General features: G+C 38.3%; 1 protein-coding gene across 1 annotated transcript in view; it reads left to right on the top strand.

Annotated features, from left to right (window-relative positions):
• The first annotated feature begins 628 nt into the window (after positions 1–628).
• The window catches only part of dnr1 (E3 ubiquitin-protein ligase defense repressor 1), a 42,444-nt gene continuing 24,903 nt past the window's right edge, over positions 629–18,169 (top strand). The window contains exon 1 of the mRNA XM_028309097.1: positions 629–972. Within this exon, the coding sequence (XP_028164898.1) occupies positions 889–972 (84 nt within the window). The 5' untranslated portion in view covers positions 629–888. The remainder of the gene's footprint in view (positions 973–18,169) is intronic.

Raw genomic sequence — 18,169 nt, 5'->3', positions numbered from 1 at the left:
GTCGCGGAAGCGGGAAATTTAGATTTTTTATTATTATGTACAGGTGGATTAATAAATTCCTAGTTTTATTAGGAAATGTTAAATATTATTAAGTTTTTTTATCTTTTCATGATTTATTTTATAAGACCAAGTCATTATTTACCTACCTAAAAGCGTACAAAATGATATTTTTTTACACAAAACAATCATCCTTGAATTACCTATTCATAATGATTAATTTGCATTGTCATGCATTGACTTTATAAACAATCGCAAAAACGTGACATTGAAAAATATTGTGTCAAGGAAGTTTAATAATAATTAAAGTTATGATGATCGATCACAGAAAAAACTCATTTAACCCCTAAACAAGACTCCTGAATGATGCGAATGCGAGAGGGGAATGCTCGATCATTTGCTATTTCATCTTTTCTAAAAGAGACGGAAGATACCCTCCCCACCAAGAAGCTGCTCTATAGTAACAAGCTTGAATGAAATCTACAACTAGAGAATAGTACATTGAGGACTTTGATCTTCACGCGCACTATAATAACCGTAGTACGCCAGAAATGTACGATGTAGTAAAGGTGTATTTGAAAGGCTCATTAATATTTCAAGTGCAAAATCCACGCCACGGGCTCGGCGTAACGTCACTGTTTTCTTTATCATTTCGGTGGCAAACATAGCATAGTATGGCCGTCGTTTGGAAGTATTCACAGTTTTACTTCCATAAAGAATACGCGATAAACATTGCACAGAGCGAATTACGAAAGACTTTTTTAAATAAATTCTTTACGCGAGTGAGATAAACAATAACAAGTGTTTAAATATCAAGGAGTCAAATAAGAAAGGCGCCGCGACCTCATTTATTTGCAGTTTTTACGGTTTCCGTCAAAATTAAAATTCAAAATGTGGTTAATCAGTCAGCCGAATTCTGTGATCCTGCAAGTGAAGGCGGAACCAAATGCCATCGGACAGGAGTGCCTTGAAAAGGTGAGTCTAGTTCTTAGGTAACCTGACTTGCTATTTTTTTACTAATCTATTGTTTTGTGATTTATTTAAAAAAAGTCTATAGTAATTTTTTTGTTTTATAATTTCGATGTATGATTTTATTTTCGTCTGTGTCATTCTTATTAGCTATTTTTTGTAATTTTTCTTTTTTTTTTTCTTTTAAAAAAGGAAAGTAAACAAAAATATCCTCTAAATCATCAGAAACATTAAGCTTTTCCGGTTTAAAAAACAGTATTGTTTAAAACCTGAAATTTCATTGTAAAATTACAAAAGCATTATTGAGACACGTTCGCTCTACGTCACTGTTGTTACCTTGCGGACTTTGGACCCGGCAAACCGAGCGGCATGGTACAATCTGTCCACGCATTACCACCGTGATTGTACGAAAGTTAACAGCCAAAATGATACATTTACCACTAATATACAAGTAGTTACACTTGATGACAGTTTCTGTATGGACAGTACTTAATAAAGGAGACATTAATTTGCAGAAAACGCAATTATCATCTGTTTTTAATGCGGAGATAAAGAGCTGTAAAGGTAATAAATTGTCAAGTCGTAGCAAGTAGGTATAAATGGGTCATTCCATAAAAATCTGTATATTTTCGACGTCATTTTGTCCGTAACTTTTTTAAGATGCTTTTGAATACTTTATTAGTGTAAATTATTGTTTATTAATTAATTATGTTATGTCTAAAAGGGCCAGTCACTTTATGCTTTATTTTAGGAGAAATTATAATTTTCAATTTTTTCATACTACATTACTCCAATATGACTTCTAATAAAGTATAAAACTTATAACCTTAACATTTATAGATAAGTTAATACACATAATGTAGTTGTTTTGTTATTATCACTATATAAAAAACATCATTCCCTAACTAGTAATTTAGTCCCAAGTGCCGTTTAAAACTAGGGCCTGACGCTCTAGGGACTGACGATTTGGAGTAAAACTTAACACAAATGCANATTCAAAAAACGGCTACCGCAAAGCCAGTATGGTCTGAGGATAACTTCGTATCGTACTTTAAACTCAACTAAATGTCATTCACTCTAAATACATATTAAAGCGCAAAATTATAAAATCAGTGCGTGGCGAGGGAATGACGCTAAAAACTGTAGACTCTTTTTCAACTAAAGAAAATCAAATTATTGTTTATTGAAACCGCAAAATATTAATAGAATTTGGTGTAATATACATTTAAATAGATTATTCGTTAATTAAAACAAAGGATAAAGTTGATGTTTTTATAAATGTGGGTCCCAAAACACAAACTTTTGGAGTACGGACATGCCTAGGGAATGACGTTTTGGGTCATTCAAAAGGAATTTAAGATGTTTTAAAAATAGTTTCAAAAAATATAAATGGGTGATGAATAAAGCACATTGCGAGCTATTATTTAACAATTTTGGAATAAAATATTAACAAATATTTCATGTGAAATGTGGCGCGGACTAAGAGTTGACATATTTTTGTGGAATGACCCAAATATTAATGTAAGCACTTAGGTACCTATTTGTTGTAAGTACATTGATAAACAAATAAATACAAAGTCAATCATACGAAAGGATGCAATCTATGTAGGTATAGAAGGTAGTACCTACCTATCCGTATTCCATTTCCAACATAACATCGCCGTGAAAATCTTTCATCTTCAAGGTATTCACTTCCCTTGCTTTTGCAATGATAAGTAAAAATGACACAATACAATTTAGGCGCCAAAACTGACCCCTGGCTTTGTTCCAAGCTTCCAATCATTTAGATTTAGAACAATCTGAATTTCTTAAAAAGTATTTTCTTTTTTTGAGGCCAGCTTTATGACTCAGTCAAGTGGATTAAATAATTTAATTTAAATTCCATATTAAATTCGATTGAAAGGTCAAAAACTTTATTTTTTTGGACTCTAATAGGTTACTAGGGGCCTAAAAGCCTAACTGACAGGTAATTACGAAAAAATTAGCAATTTAATTAATTACATTATCTACAGGAAACACCTAACTAGATACAACAAGTTTAATAATTTTAATTAATAGTAATGATAAAAACCTTACTAATTAACTACCTATCTCTACTATACTCATTCATTCATCATCATCATTAGTAGTAAAATATTGAATGATCATGATTTTTCTCGTACTTAGCAATAAATTGCAAATTATAACGGCTTAATACCGATATTTTCCTACCAGTCTTCCAACCAATTTCGTATAGAAGAAAAATACAGGGTGAAAATTTTGCCAAATGTGATTTTCACAACATGTCGTAAGACTAACACCACAACTTACACTTATAGTCCGATTTTTAATTCGACGGAATTCTGACAGCTGTCATTTTTTGACAATTCAGATGTAATAAGCCTTTTTTGCTTTGAATTATTAATAAATAATATGAAATGAAATTTCATCAAGTACAACTTACAAGAATGAACTCTTGTTTGTTTTGTCAATTCAATGTACACTAATTATTATGTACATTTTAGAGATTAAATAGAAAAAAAACGTGTTTTAACACAGTAAAACAACATATTTATCATAAACGAAAATATGTATTGATCATCAATAATCATTATCGTCGTCATAATCAACTTGGATTATAAAATTGGCATCTTGTTAAATTGGTTATTTTATGAAGCTAAGATTTTATTAACAAAAGGATTTTCATAAAAAAGGTTTGTAACCCATGGATTATTGGCCAGGGAGTCCAGTAATAGAAAAATAATTTCCCAACTTTTTTTGTAACTTCAAAAATATGATAATAAAAATTCAAATAACCATTTTGAAATGATCAGTACATTTTTAAGCCTTAGTTTTTCAAGTGAAACCTTAAATTCAAGAAAGGATTATTTTTTATTTTGTGAAAATGCTCTCCATTCATAATGGGAATGTTTCAATGTTGACAACACTTCTGAAATGTCAAAATTCCGTCGAATTAAAAATCAGACTTTAGTGTAAATTAATTACTTCGTCTAGTTTTAACACCTTGAAATTAGAACTGTGATCTAAGTATTTACAATGCTATAGTAGGTAACAAGGAAAACTGACTTTCCCTATAAGATGACGTCATCCAATAAATGCTAATAATAACACCAGCTCTCCAAAGTAAATCGTTATTCACGCGGTATTGTGTTGTGGCACCGGTGACTGTAACTCGGGTCCAAAGTCCGCGGCTCAACAGCTGTGTACCGTGCGCCCGCGCACGCATGCTCGGCGTGATCTCAGAACAACCTTAATTGGAGCATTCACCACTAAACTAACCCCTATTACTATACTGTTAAGAACCAAGCTGCCGCACCACCAGTTTGCACGCTAACACACCTTGACTGGTGAAATCATTTGAATTGTAAACTCTATTGTAATGGACATAAGACTTGCATCGACTGCTTACTGCACGTTGAATTTCACGTGCACAAGAGCGTCCATCAATAATCTCACTTCACCCAAAACCTACTTGTTTTTCAAAACGCTTGTACTATCGTTTGGGCACATTATTACAATGTTACTCACAAAGTACAGTGCAGTATTTACTATTCATGTAAATGAAGTAGGCACACTTGCGGAAAAAATTCAATCACTTCTTGGCCTCTAAATAGTGCTAGTTTCCTTGGTGCATAATTATTTTTGTCGTTGTTAAGAATTTCCTATCTACCTAAGCTATTTGATTAAGTCCTGAGTCCTGCAGCCCTATAACATTTTGGATAGGTTTGTCTATTAAACTATTTTGGAGACTGCCTTACAAACATCAGAATTGGGTGGACCTTCACGAAATAATTTCTAACCTGAAAATGGTGTAACTATGCAAAGAATTTGTCTAGTGTCATAAAATTGTAACTATAGCCTTCACTGGTTGCCCACCAGTAAGGAAAACTAGCTTCAATGCAGAACCCATACAGTTGATATTTCAGTGATGAAAAAATTACGGCCGCGCTAACTCAACAGTCCAAACTCCAACACGAAGGGATATATTTAACTCAATTCAGTGGAACAAGACGTCTTTGTAACTACATTAGGCACGAAAGGAGGTCAATGGGATCAACAGCAATAACCACTCTTCAATAAGATTGCATTTCCGACAAACATGTAGGTAGATAGATACCTACAATATTCCTTTGCAGTACTTTGCACAGCAGCAAAATTCTGTTGCAATCGCTAGAAATGTAGAGTCATCGTGCAGGATCGGCTATTTCGAAATTCTATTCAGCATTGCAACTACTTCACTTTACCTAGTGTTTCACAAGATCACTTGATTAGCATAAAATAATGGAACATGAAAACAAGCGTCCTTAATTTTCTACGCAACCATCAACATTTTATGGCAGCGCTAAGAACCGCCTCGGACTTTGGAGCACGAAAATTAGTCCAGTTAATAATGGTTAAAAATGTTTTGCTACCATTTATTGAACTTTCCAATTGGTCGTGTGGACTTCGTACCCTGACGTCATAGACAAAGGCCCCTATGTTGGGTAACTCATTGTCGTATTGTCAACCGAATCTGTTTGTTTATGCCCGTGAGGTTGTACTTCGACCGCGGACGGTAGTAGTGTACAAACTCGTCCGTATGTAGTTAAAACAACCAAACAATAGCACCAAACTAGAATATAACCAGCAGCTCAGAGGAACGAGCTGGAACTTTCACTTGTATCTTTCGAATGAAAACGCTTTCGCGAAACACGTTTCAAGTTACGTGATGCCTCCAAAATTGACCATATTGATGCAAAATATCAGTCAAAAGCTAATTAATACTGAAAATCTTACGTCACACTAGAGTCTAATGACTAGACAGTCAGTAATTCCTCAAGAGCTGTTCTAAGAACTGGTTATCCACAAAGAATGAATCTTGATCAATGCCGAACGAGCAATTACTGTCGTCAACTGGGATTTACCCACTACAAGATTTAACGTAAAAAATGGGGATCTGAAACTTATTCCAAGAAAAACAGTAATGATGGTTACATGGATGATAATTTTCATCTTTCACCCATCACTGCTGTCGTCACAGTTTCACGAACGTGCTAACAACTTAGAAAATACAACTTATGCACTACATTACGAACATGCGTAATTGCATTCACCTACTTGACCCGGAAAACCAAGTTATTTAAAAACTTCAACGTAGGTAGTTAAAGGTATTTTTATGAAAATTATGTAGAACTATGTTCCACCATTATGAGCCATGACTGATATTCGTTTGCTTAAGTAGTTGTGCCACACTTGCAACAGATCCAGCATAATGTAGGCAGATGTCAGGTTTTAGTGAGTAGGCCCTGCCCATCTGGCAGGGAGAGCCTTACATAACCCACTGGTTCCCCCGGGCCAGTGGGTATGCAATTTCATGCATTTCCTGACGAAAAAAAAAGGCAGATGACTGTTTTAAGTAAATAAAGTATTTCATAAATAACTGCAGTTTTCTGTTACTTATTAATGCAGCAATGTAAGTTGATACGTGACCGAGACCACGATCGTATGCCGTGGAACGGAGCCTTGGCTTACATTGGGACTATTATCTGAGTTTACCTTAGCGTTCGCTTCTAATATTAAAATTATCGATTCCAAATTCATGGAGCAAAAAATCTCAAGGTACTACAAAGTAGAACTAATCCATCTGTCAATTTCATTATTTTAAGCTTATAATACTTAAAACGTTTTGATAACCTCTATCACTGGGCAACAGTGCTAGCTAAGCGTCACGATTTACTACACTTTTAAAATTTGCCGCATTTAATTGCACAACAAAAAGGTTATCATTATTCAAAAGTAATCTTACATGCAATACTTTACATAACGTAGTGGCGAATATTACATTACAGTAATTATACAAATGAAGTGACATCATAAACAATTTAATTTGAACTCAGATAACCCATCTTCCGAAGTTGAATCAGCTGGCAACAGGACCTCGCATGAATTCAATATCAGTGGATGATAAACTTAGAGTCATTGGACTAAATGATAACGAATAATATCTTAATAACCTTTTTGATAATGTATTAGGATTAAGGTCATTGACGTAAATATAATAGAGTTACAAAATATGACTGTCCTCAGATCTGAAGGTTCAAATAAAAAGATATTCGTATCGAAATTACTGAGCACACTCAAAGTCGTAATGTAGTAGACATTTAAACGCAAAATTGCTTCAAAAACATTCAAAAGTATGGCAGATTTTTTAACCGACAATAGGAAGGGAACTTTGAAATTCATCTTTAGGTTACCAAGATCAAAAGCGACGACCTTCGAAAAACTTTAATTTAGCCAAAACAAGACACACCTTTCGACGACATAAATCACATTTAAATATAATTATCCAGTATAATGAGTGAATATAAATGTTTAAGGTATCATTGTAAATCAGACGCAGTTAGCAGCGTAAATACATTCAAAAACACAAAAATAAAAACTCGAAGTTTCAAATGACGTTCTTGATAACTTAATGTAGGATCCTGTTGAATAATCCTCAAACGATAAATATTTAAAATTTATTGAAATAATATGATTGTAGATAATTTTATCGCTATAATCTTAATCAGAAACTCTTTTACTTATCAAAGTGCTCACAATCTACGTAAATAAATCATGATAAAAGATAGTTTTGCTGCTAAGGGCAGTCGACCCGGATCTGGTGCTTTTCAGCCTTGTTTGTTAGTCATTCAGATTATTAGTCTGATAATACACCTACTTAGACATATAAAATACCCAAATTATCCTTCATAATAATCTATTATTATTATAGGATTATCAGATCATTATCACAACCTGTATTTTGCCCTACTGAAAATCTAGCTGAGTAAGTAGCGCACAATTACATAATCTTGCTATCATTTACTGGTTGCTCAATATGGTTAAGTAGGTACTTATTCCTAGAGTGACTTCTAGGTTCCATCCCATGATAGGAAAGCTGTAGTTATGTCATAGGAGCCTGCACGTCAGCTCAGACCGGTCTAATTTATTGGAACTGGTCATTGCGATGTTTAAATGATTAGGGTGTTTTGATGCAACCCTGTATTTAGTTCTCATCTTTGATGTTGGTTAAAATGTTGCCATAAGATAATTTTTACTACTTTATTAGTACTTTCTTCGACTGATATTAACGTAGGGAATAAAAAAAATATGCCCAACTTTTTAAACCTTATAACTCGCTGACGATGCGGTAGTGAATAACTACAATGAACTTTGATAGACTGGGAAATGAAGCTAGATACGTGGCAACTGGGCCTGGAGCAAACTAACCGGTCGAGCCTGTTTTAGAGGTCAAATGGCGTCCATTTTAGTTCCTACCGCTATACTTAGACGCAAAAAGGTACGCAATCATTGCTAAACTTAGTTGTAATAAGTGGTCACATTCACGAAGTTGTTTTTTTCCGTTGACACTTAAAATAAGCGTCGGTACAGGTATTTTAATTGTAGACCTTAAAACAAGAGCAATAAGAACTAACAACAGAAAATTTTTATGTGCACTTGAACTTTACGAGTAATGCTTTGGTGGTCGGACCTATTTAGTAGATATCTAGGTAGTTGTTCCGCCACAGGAAATATAAAAATAAAAATACCTATAATTTGTAACTTATTCCGGATAAGCAAAGAAACACAAGAATTATGCAACTCTCTATGCGAACAAGTTGACAACAAAGACAAAACAAAAACCTTCAAAATGTGATAATCCGACAGAGTTTTGTTTTGTTAGGTAGGTAGCCACCTAGACTGTGCCCCTTGTAGATTTACATGAAGACCTAAGAAAACATAACACTAAGGTTTTCTATAACTATTGGAATGGATAAGAGTAAAGACATAAATAATGGTTTTAAAACATCATTAGTGGACGGTATTAGCAAGCTTTTTTGGGGGTTTAAACCCTCGTGATGTTGCTCACTAAACATCTGAAAATCTGACATTAACAGCTGTATGTTATATGGTTATGATCTTGGAGCGTGTCGTAAACACTTGCACAATCAACTGATACCGATGGAAAGGCCAACGGAAACTTTAGCGGCCAAAATGGGAGCCGATTGTAAACAATAGTAAACAAAACCAGTAACCCAGATACAGATGATACGGTATCATGTTCTGGACTCATTTGGAAACAGGGGCGACGGAAAGTCTTTAATGACATGTGTTGCCGATGCATAAAACCTCCTTAGAGGTTTTTCTCTTAGGTTTGATTTTCATATAAAAACTTGGTTTGACGACTGTGTCAGTTGAAAAGTATTCCGTGCAAAAGCTGGTGGTTTACAATCTTCGAGCCGGATCCAAGCGGATTCAATGTTTTTTACGCCACCCAGAATGGTAAATACACGGAGCGCAACTCGAAGGGAGTAGCAGGAGATTCAGATTCAGCCATCCGACGACTCCGAGGTACAAAATATGGCAAGTCAAAATGACATTTCCGTACTTAATAGTACAGTCGTGCGTAATAGCAAAGCAAATTCTAAAGCCTCGGAATCATCTATAGCAGCTAGGAAAAAACGGCTTGAATACGAAACTGCGAAACAAAAGGCCAAAATCGCTATGGATTTACTTGACAAGCAGTTGGAGGCGGACATCGCGGAACTTGAGGATGAATATCCCGCAAATAGCCTCCGTAGTGTGTCGCAATGGCTTGAGCAGCAAGATAAGGAGCAACTTGTCCACGATAATGGACCCCAACCGGGCAAGTTGTGCTCTTCAGTACTACGTCAAGAGTCAGCACCTATGGAAAATGCTGGCACGGTACACATGTTGGCCGCTGCACTTAGAGACATTGCGGCTACCTCTGCTGCAAACACCAACAACGGTAACCTTTTGAGCCGTATATGCACGCCACGAGATCTCCCAGAGTTTTACGGAGACCCGATGGAATGGCTACCATTCAAAGGAGCATATTACGAGTCAACTGAAGTATGTAACTTCACACCCAAAGAGAACTTATGGCGACTTAGAAAATGCCTGCGTGGAGCCGCTAAGGAAGCAGTCTCGGCTCTATTGATCAGCGCATCGTCACCAGAAACTATTATGTCTACTCTTGAGCTGAGGTTCGGTAATCCAGATCTGATAATTTCAAGGGTACTGTTGGACATAAAAAAATTACCACCCTTGCCGAGCGATTACCAGAGAGACATAGTGCCATTCGCTGTGAAGGTACAAAATCTGATAGAGGCCATTCGAGCATTGAAGCGAGAGGAATATCTACAAGGTATGAACATAGTCTCAAACATACTTGCAAAACTACCGACAGTGCTTGTATCGAAATGGTCAGACTTTAGTTTCCCACTGATCACTGAAGGAAAGATGCCTCGCTTGCTTATTCTATCAGATTTTATAAAAGAAGAAGCTATAAAGATATCGACTACGTCCAATACCTACTTCATGGAATCACGCTACGACCAGATAAAGTATAGACCACGTGACATTTCAACCAACCGTCCGCAAGCAGTATTGTTACAGTCTGAACAACAAGATGTCACCAAATGTCAGTTTTGTCGTAAAGCGAACCATACGCTGTTGGAATGCAAGCGCTTTAGTAAAGCTCTACGTACGACCAGATGGAATCACGTGAAGCGCAGCGGACTCTGTTTCAAATGTCTGTCATCCCGTCATAGCAGAGAAACATGCACTGCGCCGGCGTGCGACGTAGACAACTGTGGCTTACCTCATCATAAGTTGCTGCATTATCCAGTTTCCAACCGCCGCGACGACTCTACTGTTCAGCGAAGGCAACAGAACGCATCTACGGAGACAGTCACGAACATAAACTCGACTGATCGGCGAGTGTTTTTGAAAGTCGTACCTGTACGCATACACGGGCCGAATGGAATCATCAGTACGAGTGCTCTCCTTGACGACGGGTCGACGGTGTCTTTAATAAGCGCTACGTTGGCGGAGCGCGCCGGGCTGTGCGGCCGTCAGGAGAAAATGCGGGTATGCGGCGCGTGGACCAACAATGAACTAGATCTGGATGCGACAATAGTGAGCGTGGACATTTCGGGTATGGACGGTAAAATTCATTCTTTTTGTGCGCGAAGTGTACCTCAATTATGCTTACCGGTACAAAAGATGAGTTATGTTAATTTTAAAGATTATCCTAATATGTCTGATGTTTTTGATAATATTTGTCAAACTGATGTCAAACCAGAGATTCTGATAGGGCAGGATAATTATAATTTATTTTTCCCCATAGAGGTAAGGGTAGGAAAACGTAATGAACCTTCGGCAACACTCACTCCCTTGGGCTGGTGCGTGCATGGCAGCATTAATGTACCACGTGAGGTCTGCTCCTCTCCTCAGGTTACTCTTTTTATTTCAGAGGGCGGAGACTATCCCACTGAAAATAACCTGTTGCAGGATATTCACGACGAAATCAGGCGTTCATTCACCTTGGACTCATTGGGCGTCTTGGGTAAGCTTCGTCAAAATGCGGATGATGTGCGCGCTGAAGCTATGCTGGAGCAGAGCGCTGAACTTGTCGACGGCCGCTGGAACGTCGGATTACCATGGCGTGACAGGAACTGTCAAACGCCAGACTCTTACCCTAATGCATTACGACGTCTAAAAGGTATCGAGCGTAAGATGACGAAAGATACAGGGTTTGCATCTAGGTACGCGGAGAGAATTCAGCACTTATTAGAAAACGATTTCGCTGAGGAACTAAAGGATGATGCTGTCACACCTAGGACGTGGGTATTGCCACATTTTGGTGTTGATAACCCAAATAAGAAAAAATTAAGACTAGTTTTTGATGCTGCTGATAAAGTTGAAGGATTTAGTCTTAATGACTTTTTGCTTACAGGGCCAGATTTACTCTTGTCGTTGTTTGGTGTCATGCTGCGGTTCCGAGAAAATAAAATTGCAGTGACTGGTGACATGGATCAGCAAGCGTTTCGATTTTTATGGAGAAGTAACCCCAAGGAATCCGTTAAAACGTATGTAATGACATCTTTAATATTTGGTGCTAACTGCTCGCCATTTGTAGCTCAATTTGTTAAGAACAAGAACGCTAAGCGTTTTGAGAGTTCTAAGCCGGCTGCGGTTGATGCAATAATCAATTCGCACTATATGGACGACTACATCGATAGTTTGCCGGACCAAGAAAGTGCCATTAATGTAGTGAGAGATGTGATTGAGATACACAAGGCGGGAGGGTTCGAAATACGTAATTGGACGAGCNATTTAGTCTTAATGACTTTTTGCTTACAGGGCCAGATTTACTCTTGTCGTTGTTTGGTGTCATGCTGCGGTTCCGAGAAAATAAAATTGCAGTGACTGGTGACATTAAGGACATGTTTCTAAGAGTGAAGATCAAGCCTGAGGATCAGCAATCGTTTCGATTTTTATGGAGAAGTAACCCCAAGGAATCCGTTAAAACGTTTTTTATCGCCCTTCACTATACAAGGAAGAATTATGCTGCAGGATACTTGGAGGGTAAACGTCGGTTGGGATGATTTGATACCCGATGACATTTACACAAGATGGTGCCAATGGATCGACATGCTGAAGGTAATCAATCAGATTCGTATCCCAAGATGCTACGTAAATGTCCACCGAACAACCGACGACAGCATGGACCCTAATACTGAAATACCTGTAGCAAAAATGACATTGGTGGAGAGCCCTATACCGAATCACTGCCAAACAGACGCACCAACTTTCGTAGAGGCCGGAGGAAATAGTGCTGCGAATGGTAGAAACTACAGCGACCTTCAACTTCATGTTTTTAGCGATGCCTCTACAAAGGCTATGAGCGCGGTTGCGTATTGGCGTTGGAATGATGGTGATAAAATTCGTGTTGCATTTTCAGCCAGTAAATGTCGTGTACTGCCGGTGAAGCCGATGACTGTGCCACGAGCAGAACTCCAAGCTGCTGTCCTGGCCGCAAGATTGGCGGACGCGATTGGGAAGGAGCACCGACTTGCTCCTGAACGGCGCTTCTTTTGGTCTGATTCAACCACAGTCATCCATTGGATAAGAAATAGCACACGGAAATATAAAGTTTTTGAAGCGAACCGACTGGGTGAAATTGATGAGCTTACTCGTGTGAGTGAGTGGCGACATGTTCCAACCAAAATGAATATAGCAGATTTGGCTACAAGAGATTCGTTTAACTTAGACTGTTTTCGCGGCGAATGGTTTACGGGGTCTTCTTTCCTGTACGGAGTTGAAACATCATGGCCCGCAGGTATGGTTCAACCTGAAACAGAACAAATGCAGTCGGGTTACGTTATGGTTATGGAAAATTCGCTTGAAGCCTTACCTGTGCCTGACCCGCATCGCTTTTCGTCCTGGCTTCGCCTGGTGAGGGCTACGGCGGTCGCTCTCAAGTTTATTGACAAGTGCAGAGGACTTACCGGTGATGTAAATTGCGATACGATGCGACGAGCGGAATCTCTGTTGATAAAACAGGCGCAGATGGACTCCTTTAGCGATGAGATCACGGCATTAAGGAATGGAAAATGTGTAGATCGCAGTAGCCGGTTACTTACCTTAACTCCCTTTGAAGATGAGCAGGGTTTGCTTCGAGTTGGAGGTCGCATTGACGCAGCAGAAGACGTTAATCTTGAGATGAAAAGGCCCGTCATACTGGATGGAAGACACAGAGTGGCACGCCTCATTGTGAGGCACCATCACGTCAAGGCCGCTCATGGGAATCAAGAAACCGTCGTCAATGAGTTAAAGCAGAAATATTGGATTGTTAACTTAAGACCTACCGTGAAAACTGTGGTGTCGCAGTGTATGTTGTGCAGAATAAGAAAATGCACTCCACGAATTCCACGTATGGGAGATTTGCCGCATGCTCGGTTGGCGCACCATAATCGTCCATTTACTTACTGCGGCCTAGACCTTTTCGGGCCCATGGAAGTAGCTGTAGGAAGGCGACGCGAGAAAAGGTATGGCGTGTTATTTACCTGCTTAACCGTTCGTGCAGTGAACATAGAAATAGTCCCATCGCTGTCTACAGACTCCCTAATAATGGCTCTAAGAAGAATGGCAGCCCGTCGTGGATGGCCTAGTCACCTGTTTTCAGATAACGGGACTAACCTTCGCGGCGCTGAAAAGGAACTGGCCAGAAGCATTGCCGGCTTAGACCAAGAAGCTCTGAAAAGGGAGGGAGTTAACAACAACATGACTTGGCATTTTATACCTCCGGCTAGCCCCCACTGGGGTGGGGCATGGGAGCGTTTGATCAGAACTGTAAAAACGTCGCTTAAAATTGTCATCGGAGAGAGAACCCTGAAAGAGGAAACGCTATCGACGTTAATGGCGGAGGTGGAGAACATGGTTAATAGTCGCCCATTGTCGCATGTGTCAGTAGATCCGGCAACGGGAGAGTCGTTAACGCCGAATCATTTTCTTTTAGGAAGCTCTTCGAATCTGCCTTGTATCGGGGAATTTGATGACACCGACTTACATCTGAGGAAGCAGTGGCGGAAGGCGCAACGCTTAGCAGACATGTTCTGGAAAAGATGGGTGCGAGAAGTTTTGCCAGACATGCTGCCACGGAAAAAATGGAACTCAGAGCAGGTGCCGTTGCAGGTGGGTGACTTGGTGTTAGTTGTGGATCCAAGTTCTACTCGTAATACATGGCCCAAAGGGATTATTCATAGGGTCTATCCGGGAAAGGACGGACGCATCAGAACCGTGGACGTCAAAACTAAGACCGGAATTTGGCGTAGGTCAGCGGCGCGCGTCGCCCCAATATCCTTGGATAGTGAGTGCTGTTCCAGCACTAGGGTGGGGAGTGTTGCCGACGCATAAAACCTCCGTAGAGGTTTTTCTCTTAGGTTTGATTTTATTAAAAAACTTGGTTTGACGTCTGTGTCAGTAGAAAAGTATTCCGTGCAAAAGCTGGTGGTTTACAATTGACTTCAAATACGTTCTAACACAATCAAATTCGGTCAATTATAAGAAAAAGTAAGCACCAACCTGTCATAGATTCAATCTATCCTCACCTCCCGTATTATTCAGAAACACACACACTACACATCACACGAAACAAATCACCATGAACTAGAGCACTAAACTTAATCTAAAACTGAACAAAACACAAAAATGTTCAAAACGACGACCTACGACGATCGTCTACCGCGGCCATTTTAAGACTGCCTAAAAATAGGTTGGAATGTTGACTATGTTGAACTACCGCCGAAAAAAAAAATTTCCTCTTGGTTTGCTCGAACCTTAAACAACCGTAACTACCTTCGGTGTTTGTATTAAATACCAATCGCTCGTATTTTGTAACTTTAAACGATTATGATATTAAATTTAATTTTTGAGTTACTGTTGTCACGTGTTCGCATAGTAAATAGTGTTATTTTTTAAAGAACACTTACAACTGATAAAATTGGTTAAAATTATTATTCCATGTCGCAGCGTGTAACATACGATATCGTAAAGGTAGCAGGGAAGCGCTGGACGCAGGCCGCTACCAATCGATCAACATGGAAAGCATTGGGGGAGGCCTATGTTCAGCAGTGGACGTCCTATGGCTGAAATGATGATGATGATTATTCCATGTTTCCCGTTTTTTTAAATCATAATTTATTTTTTCTTTTTACGAGTACAATTTCTTGGCATGCCTTAGTATTTCTGAATTTGCCGTCGTTGTTAATTTTTAACTTTGAAAAATAATAATTTATTTCGGTTAATAAGATCGTATCATATAACACTGAAGAATTATAGCAATACCCATTACTTAATCATCGGGTCATTTAAACCTGTTTTCACAAACGATGCTTGCTTAAGTGAAGCAGCAAATCGAACGCACAGCGTTGAATAGAGCTCTGTGATTGGTTCATGTGTCTCCCTGTGCGTCCACGCGCACTGTGAGACCTCATAGTAACGTTTGTGAATACGGGCGTTAGTCTCTTTCTATCATCTAGTATCTTTTCATATAAGGGTTACCTTCACAAAACTTGTTTCATAAAACTACTTGAAACATACTTTAAGGTACCTCATAAACTCTTAATAGAGGAAATATACAAAACTGTATTGTTTGAGATGCAAATCTCCAGCTCATAATTTAACGCGCACCCTGTATAGTATACAGGGTGGTATTACATAAATGCATCGAAACTATGATGATATCTTTCTAAAAGTTTTGCAGTAATTCTATAGCGATCAGGTAGGTAGGTAAGTATAATATGTAATTAGGTACAAAGTAGCTAATAATTTGGCCCAGTTAATGCAGATGTGGCAAGGTAGTGGCCATCCATTGCCACGCGATAAAATACTGGGGGTACAACGGTTTTAAGTGGGTAGGTTTAATACTAAAGCTATGTAGTTGTGTTAAATTAACTTTAGTTCAGGAAAAACTAATTTATTTTAGTAAACCAATATTGTTAACTAAGGCTGGGTTGCACCATCTAACAAACGTCAAAAGTCTATCAAACTCCTAACAAAAAACACTGGTTATGGTTATACTTACAGTAATAAGGTGGTGCAACTCAGCCTTAACCTATAACTAGTTGATGTTTTTCTGTAAAGGGTAATTAATATGTATGTATTTACAAAAAAAAGTATTTAAGTATGTTTATCCCGTCGTCTAGTACCCATAGTACAAGCTTTGCTTAGTTTGGGACTAGAGGCGCAGTGTAAAATGTCCAAGGATATTTATTGATATTTATTTATTTATATTTATTTATTTATATTTATTTAATAGTCCAGAAAATAAACACCAAAGCGTTTTCATCGTATCAGCACATAGCATCTAGGTCATTACAGCGCAATCGCCATGAGCTTGCAAAGCGACCGGTGGCCTTCTGATGACGTAATGCGTGCGCGCCGGTGCGAGGTTACGACGCAAGTTTCAGGCTGGAGGTGCATGCACTTGCTGTAATGCGTTAAGTTTGAGACGCTCGGTGATACGTGGTTAGTGACGTACTTAGGTTTTATTTCTATCGATGGAAATTCTAAAGAATGATTATCGTGTGTTGATGAGATAGACACAGAGTGCTAAACATTCGACGTTAGAAAAGCAGTCTTCCAAGAAGACTATGAATCTTAAGAAAAGTTTAAGTACCCAATTTCAGCACTTGCCAAATGTTGGTCTCGAGGCGCTGGTAGGGTAAAAAGATTATGAGATATGTAGAGGCTCCTTAAGAGCAAAATATTTGACGATTTGTAAGCACTATATTATAGTCTATGCAAAACATTACAGTAAATAATTATAATAGCTGATTATTAGTATAATCAATTTATGTTAAAGGTGCTTACCACCCCTTCTTTTAGAAGCTTATTTTTATAACTCCTTGAAATTTTATACCTACCTTACAAAAGCATCAAGAATTAACAAAGTTTAAGCCCAAAGGATTTTAAGAACTTTTTCGTATCCTTAAAAACAAAATGAAAATAGTCTCAAACTTTTTAAAAAGTCAAAGTTTGTAATTTAATCTTTATTACCGAATTAAACATCAGAATAAAAGACGTTTTGCTAAAACTCTGGTGACGGGGACATGTCAGAAGTAAACTTCCGTAAAATTCTCATTTGATTCACATTTTTGGCTCGAATACAGAAATCCACTCGGAAATGTAAAGTTTTTTCGTTGCAAGTTTAAACTTGCGAAATTGGCTGGCGGCCATCTTAGCACGTATTAGTTAAGTGGACGCGATCGGTTCAAGGACGAATTTAATACTTGAATTTTAACCCTCTTTAATAAAAAACTACACGCTCGTTGAACAGTATTTTATAGGGACGTTTATTTGGAAATGTAATTTAAAAGCCGTGTTAAACAATAAACGTGTAACTTTTAACAGTAAGGGGGTAAAGTTTGTTAATATAATTACACAAACAGACATCTCTTGGCCTGCATCTTCTTGGAATAGTGATCATTACTTGATGGAAAGTGATGATCAGGCCGAAAGTGAAAGCGAGCTTCACCCGGGATCCTCAACCACAGAGGAATTGGCTTCTCTTATCTTATTCCAAATGGCAGAACACAACAATGCGGTTAACATTGTTGTTATGGTGACAGACTTGGGTAAGATGGTGGTAGCTAGCCTTGTAGACCCTATCACTAACCCAATCGAGTAGAAAATTTTGCCAACACTAGGAATCGAACCCGGGTTTTCTAGATCTAAAGCAGGTCGTCTTACCACTAGACCACACAGGCGGTTAAAAGCTTCGGTAGTTTTTAAGCTTTTTCTATCAAGGGATATAACAACCTAGGTCCTGTCAAAGTTTATGAGCTGCCATCGCTTCTGACATGGCTTAATCGGA

Source organism: Ostrinia furnacalis, unplaced genomic scaffold (genome assembly GCF_004193835.3).
Source record: "Ostrinia furnacalis isolate ACB-3 unplaced genomic scaffold, ASM419383v2 OfSCF2609, whole genome shotgun sequence".
Taxonomy (NCBI): Eukaryota; Metazoa; Arthropoda; class Insecta; order Lepidoptera; family Crambidae; genus Ostrinia; species Ostrinia furnacalis.
Note: the sequence above shows the minus strand (reverse complement) of the source record. Positions and strands in the feature narration are given on the sequence as shown.